Source organism: Peromyscus maniculatus, chromosome 10 (assembly GCF_049852395.1).
Source record: "Peromyscus maniculatus bairdii isolate BWxNUB_F1_BW_parent chromosome 10, HU_Pman_BW_mat_3.1, whole genome shotgun sequence".
NCBI lineage: Eukaryota > Metazoa > Chordata > Mammalia > Rodentia > Cricetidae > Peromyscus > Peromyscus maniculatus.
The window spans coordinates 88,396,097-88,402,409 of NC_134861.1; the positions used below are offsets into that span (position 1 = coordinate 88,396,097).

At 43.6% G+C, this 6,313-nt stretch overlaps 1 protein-coding gene across 1 annotated transcript; it reads left to right on the forward strand.

Annotated features, from left to right (window-relative positions):
- The first annotated feature begins 933 nt into the window (after positions 1-933).
- Positions 934-5,733, forward strand: Cxcl13 (C-X-C motif chemokine ligand 13). Its single transcript, XM_006996868.3, has 4 exons — positions 934-1,091; positions 2,795-2,927; positions 4,550-4,630; positions 4,999-5,733. Exons 1-4 carry the CDS (start codon positions 1,028-1,030, stop codon positions 5,051-5,053), a joined length of 333 nt encoding a protein of 110 aa, XP_006996930.1. The 5' UTR covers positions 934-1,027; the 3' UTR covers positions 5,054-5,733.
- The last annotated feature ends 580 nt before the right edge of the window (positions 5,734-6,313 follow it).

Consider the following 6,313-nt stretch of genomic DNA (forward strand, 5'->3'; position numbering starts at 1 on the left):
TACACAAATGCCCTCCTTTAAACCAAAGAATCCATAGCAACCTGGGTAAGGCTGACTGTTTCCTAGCTGTTGTCCAAACCAAGCCTCACAGGTGCTTAAGGTGAACAGTCTATGTACAAGGTCCCGCAGCTGACGCTCTAATGAGTCTCCATGGACACACGGCTCTCAGCTTACTAACTTTCAAGTGCAGCCACAAAGATGCTCATCTCAAAGCCCTTCCCCACCTTCCTCTCATCAAGACACAGGCACACCGAGGACCAGACACATAGTTTCCCCTTTGAAGATTTCCATCCTGTGTAACCATCATCTCAGAAAGGAAAGCGAAGAGGTGGCGAGGTTTGGTAGAAAAGCCTATGGCACAGCCACCTTGAGGATCTTTATGTGAAGGAGTGTCTGTTGGGTGTCTAAATATTTACTGAGCACGTACCAAGGTTGAGGCAGCCCTCTTGCAAGGGCTGGGGACATAATGGAGCGAGGTACGGAGGTCCTTGTGTCACAGAGCTTATGTGTGAATGTATGGAGAAACTTGACAGACCTCCCGTTGTGGGAAGCAGTCGAAGATCACCAGTAGCACTCCAGGAGTGTGCCTGGTGGCCTGGGCAGGGGTTCTGTGGTAGACTGTTTATCTAGCCAATTCTAGACCATCCGTTTCCTCTCTAGCACTGAAAAAGAGAGTTCTCGGAGCAGGGGTCTCCAAACTGATACCATTCTCCTCATTTTTTTTTTTCTACCCTCAAATCTCCACAGCATCCCTGACATTTTAAATCTACATTTTTTTCAAGAAACACTTTGTTATACTAACAGTGCTCTAGGGCAAAGTCATACATTTTGCAGGATGAATTTCTTTTTCTGTGAAGGCAGACTCAGCACTCTTGGGGGGATTTGAAAACTGACGTGCAGCTGACCTACTGGTGGCAGAGGCAGGGGGAGGGCCCTCACCACCGGTATACATAAACAAGAGTCCGGAGCTGGGAAGCCTCGGCGGCTTGGACTCTGAGCTGAGGGTTGAACTCCACCTCCAGGCAGAATGAGGTTCAGCGCTGCAGCAGCCCTGCTTCTCCTGCTGGCCAGCTGCCTCTCTCCAGGCCACGGTGAGAACTTTCACTTGTGATTTCACTAGCCTTTGAACAGAAGCGCTCCTCGCCATTTCTTCTTCCATTAAAGCTGGGAAGGAAGTCTTACTAAAGCGGGGGAAAATGCTCAGCTGCTTCTAGATGTTGAAGTGTGAGATTCCCAGGGATTTAACTCTTTGAAGATGGAAGCTTTCAAAGTGTGAAGATTTTTATTTGTAGAAAGAGGAGCTGCTGGACAGTGAGTGCTCATGGGACTTATGTTTAGTGTGTGTGTTGCTAGGCTGTCAGCTCAGCCCCTATAGGAAGACTTCTTTGCGTGGCTCCTCTTTGCTCTGCCTCTTGATGAACCTTGGTGCAACATTCCCAGTACAGTTGCATGGGGTAAGGCCCTGACACTCTAAAGAACACGGAGGCAAGCAGCTGACTTCAGCCTGAATGGGGCAGCTGTTTCTGTGTGAGTGGATAATTGCCTAACTGAAGTGGCGAGATGTGTGTACAGAGGAAGAAGGGATGGATGTGTGGGCAAAAAGGAACACCGCGGTTTACAGGACAGGCGAGATGTGTATACAGAGGAAGGGATGGATGTGTGGGCAAAAAGGAACACCGCGGTTTACAGGACAGGCGAGATGTGTATACAGAGGAAGGGATGGATATGTGGGCAAAAAAAAAAAAAAAAACACCCTGGTTTACAGGACAGATAATTACACTTAGGAGGTGGGAGTCCCTCCACCCCCCCACCCCCACCCCCGTTTTCACCCTTCAAAGCTCGGCTCTCCCCTCTCCCGTGAGGCTTTGCTGCTGAGGTCCGTACAGGGTCTGTGTGTAAGACTGCCTCAGTGGTGGTCTAATGATCGTCCCCTTGTTCAGCCCACAAAACCGTTGAGCACTGCAGGAACTTGAGACTTTCACTTATACAAAAGATGTGATAAATATATCTTGTTTGTTTGTTTTGTTTTGGGAGAGAAGGTCTCAGTAAGTGGCTTTGAACTTATATAAAAAAAAAATTATCCTTTGTCAGCCTCTCAAATGGTTGGATTACCCAGCAATGATTTCTTAAAAAAAAAAAAAAAAAAAAAAAAAGACTTAGACTACATGAAAAACCTTGAGATGAATTACCAATAAAATGTCTATAACTAGTAAGTATCGTGGTTGGATACAGTCTTGAATTTTTATTATTGGTTTTCATTTGGTAATAATTTATGACTAAGACCGAGAACTAAGATACTAAACATAAATGAAGAAGCATCCTCCATGTGTTTTCTCAGGTAGAGAGACGGGGAGGGTAGAGGGGTGTGCTAAGAGAAAGGATCCCATGTGTGAGAGAGATGCTCAGAGTATCCGCAAATCTCTGGCGGGATCTGGTCCTCTGCTTTTGCGTTGGGAGTGCAGATCAGTTGATTTCACATCACATTAGTCGTAACATAGTTGTGAGTCCCTAAAGCACCAGTTCTCAAATCACCTGAGTGCCAACACAGCACTGCTAGCACCGTTAAGGTACGTTACGATTTTGAAAAGCTAAGTTTATTTCAATTGAGGTTTTGGTAGAAAACGTTTGAGGGCACGCAAGGCAAAACAAACAGAAATATACAAACTAAAAGCATATGCAGCTAGAAGTGCCAGCTTGAACTGTTTGCCTCTGCAAATGCATGATAATTGATAATTCAGTTCTATTGCTAAGTCATAGGTCCAATGGGTTGAAGCGGCTGATTCTGTGTTTACAGGTATCCTGGAGGCTCATTACACAAACCTCAAGTGTAGATGTCCCAAAATGAGCTTGACCTTTATCCACCCAAACATCATAGAGCGGATTCAAGTCACACCTCCTGGGAACGGCTGCCCAAGGACTGAAGTCGTGTAAGTTTCGAGAAAAAAAATTACCTAAGTTCTCTCTTCGAATGAAAATTAGATGAAATATATTTGTAACTAGCAACCGTATGGTAGCGAGAATCTCAGAGACCAGCTTGATGTTGCTAAATATCTGAAATTAATCATGAAAAACTGGAATATTTAAGTATCTGTTTTTCAGCAATCCAAAACTGTCACCCTTGCCCACTCGTTTTATTTCTCAAGCTGCCCCACCGAGGTCTGTCTGTTGTGGTTACAGAGGCTGAAACTGGGCTTAAGGACGTGAACTCACTGGGACTTCAGCAGGCTAACCTGCCTGCAGCACCCGCAGGCAGGGATGGAGTCAGAACGCCTTCCCTCCTACACAGCCCTTGAAGGGGGCTTGCACAGAGCCTCTTTCTCCATGCTGGAACCTCACTTGTAGCAGCAGCTCTTCCCACAGTGACCCTTTGCCCTCCCTTCTCCCCTCTTCTTTTCTTCCCCTTCATTCATCTCTGGACAGTGCTATCGAGAAGACCCAGGACCTCACAGATCCCAGACCAGCTTTAAGCCACACTCCCAGCCCTCCAGAACTTTGGAGAGTTTGTCTCCTCAGGCTTGGGAGAGTTTGTAAGCAGCTATGTGTCTTTGTCTCATTTTGAAACAGAAGCTTTGTAGCTGGGACCAGATAGATTTGACTTGCAAAGTAGAAATACGCGTTCTCAAAAAATACATGAAATTCTTTCACCGTGATGGCATTATACTTGTACCAACGTCTCCACCAGTGAGAGTTCTAACTAAGCCACAGTTACTTCCCTTACACTCCACAGTAAAGTCCTTAATGCCATGTCTGGAACTTTTTAACTATTCAGGTCATAACTTCTGGAAAGTGGTCACTAAAAGTGGGGGTTCTGGAGTCAGACAACCTTCAGAGTAATTCAAGGAATCCTGCTGTATTGCACATTTGTGGTACAGTCGTGGACGAGTTGTTCGAACCCTCTGAGCTTCATGCCCTTCAGAAGGGGAGAAAATAATAGTTCTTCTAGAACAGGACTTCTGTGGGATGAATTGAGGTTACCATGTGACTCATTGAGCTTCGTGTATGGCACACGGTAAGGACAACATTTGATAAACGTTGGCCATTAGCTCTGAGAGTTGGCTTTGTTCTTATTAATTTCTTAGATCAGGAAAAGTCTTGCCAACTGGTGGCTTGGAGAAATGTCACTGAGACCAATCAGCTTTGAAACTTCTTCCATGTTCAGTGATATTCATTTTTTTTTCAGATAAAACATTTCAAGACAACATTTTCTAGTCTGTTTTATTCTCCTGAGCTCAGTGGACAAGACATTTAAGTGATCCTGGGGTATAACTTTACAAGAGACCCAACTTTGGAGTCAGCATTTTGGCTCCTCTCCAACTCATCTAAAGATTATCAACAAGACAGTCTCTTATGACATATGGGCTTCTGTCAACTTGGACTCCGCAAGCCTCACACCACAAACTGCTTATTCCAGATTCAAAACTTCTTGCTCAAATTTCATTCTTCGAGGAATAATTATTTTCACAATCAACTTCCTTCATTATTAAGAAAAATACAGGATGGGCCAAAATGTACCACTGTTTCAATTTTAGTTTTGTTTATTTCTCCCCAGGGTCTGGACAAAGGCTAAGAAAGTTCTATGTGTGAATCCTCTTGCCAGATGGTTACAAAAAGTATTAAAATTTGTACAGAGGTGAGTTAAGGACTCTGAGAGCTTTCCCAACCAGCCAAGTTGGGGAATACTTTACAATCAGGAAAAGTTTGTGGGACAAATGCCTGTTTTGCTCTTAGTGGGTGTTGGCTAGAACAGGGCTGACTCATTCCAGCTGTTGAGTAAGCTGTCATTCCAGCTGTTGAGTAAGCTGAAGCAAGTGTATACAACGGTGGTTATTTGATATCACCAAAGGGAAGCTCTAGTGTCTTTTTTTTTTTTTTTTCTGAGGCAGGGTTTCTCTGTGTAGATTTGCGCCTTTCCTGGAACTCACTTGGTAGCCTAGGCTGGCAGCTCTAGTGTCTTGTGTGCATTCCTCTAAGTGTGACTTATTTTTGTTTAATTCACAGCAAAAATGTAATTTCAACTCCCTCGGCTCCAGTGAGCAAGAGAAGGACTACTTGAAGGCCCTGTCCTGCAAAGGTCACCTGCATCCTCCTTATCCCTGCTTTGAATTTTAGCTTTGCTCTTAGTTGAAGAATTTCCAAGAAAAGAATTTCCTTTTACAAGCAAACATGACTGTGTACTCAATCTACATCCTTGTTCCGTAACAAAGGTTGTTTGAGGATAGGTGTTTAGTTACAACCCACTTGCATGTATTTGGTAATAGACCTGTTGTTTAATGTGCAACTGTCCTAGGTTGTAGAAGAATGGAACCTGTATCTTGTATTAATAAGAAAGTTATGTGGTGTGTTTCCATCGTTTTATACCCTTAGGGAAAGCAGGTTTCCAGAATAGTCTCCAGAAGTTTCCTGGGCAGCTGATATAGTTCCAGCCTCACATGATGCAAAGTAGGTCTCTGTAGTGAAAAGCCTTATGAAGAAAATAGAGTCCTTCTAGTTTTAAAGGTTTCTTGTATACAATTTATTGTCTTAGATTAAAACCAGTAATGTTGAAAGATCCTAGGATTAAAATTCCAGGCTCTCCAGCAGTATACAAATGCATTCCTTTGCACTGTGGCCCTGGTGATTTTTTTTTATTCGCATCTTTTGCACAGACAAAATTACCAGTCTCTTGTATCAAATTTTTTAATGTTTCCTACTCATTTAATGTCATTCAATAAACTTAATAAAGTATTTTGCTTATGACCGGCTCATTTTTAACAGACAATTTTCTCACATTGAGATGTTCTTCAGCTGTTCCTAAGGAGACGTAAGGTTTCAATCATGTTCATTTTTTTTTCTCTGCGTATCAGAGCCCTCTACAGATGACCTCAAATTATGTCTGCCCTGAGAGTGGTTATGCATTGGGAAAGGTCTGGCTCTGAAGCCTCTTTCCCCAGGCATGTTAAATGTGATTTCCTCCAGACTTCAAACTCTTATTCAAACCCATTCTCACTGCCTGTTTATATGGATTCCCTGAGTCTCCAATGTTTCATTTGACAAAGTGTTGCATTGAGTTGACAGGCAGAGGACTTAAACACCATTCTTTCCCACCACTATGCTGAGGTCATAGCCTGACTCTGCCTGTTAGCCTTCCTCAGCTGCTTTGTGGTCTGTTCCCATCACATCTAGCTCACTCTTTCATTTATCTCATTCATTCATTCATTCGTTTGTTTGTTTGTTTATTTTGTGATGGGGTGGTGGTGGGGTTTGGCTTTGTATGGGTGTGGGCATGTGCTCATGTGTGGGGAGGTGCATGTGTGTAGGAAGAGTTCAAAACCCA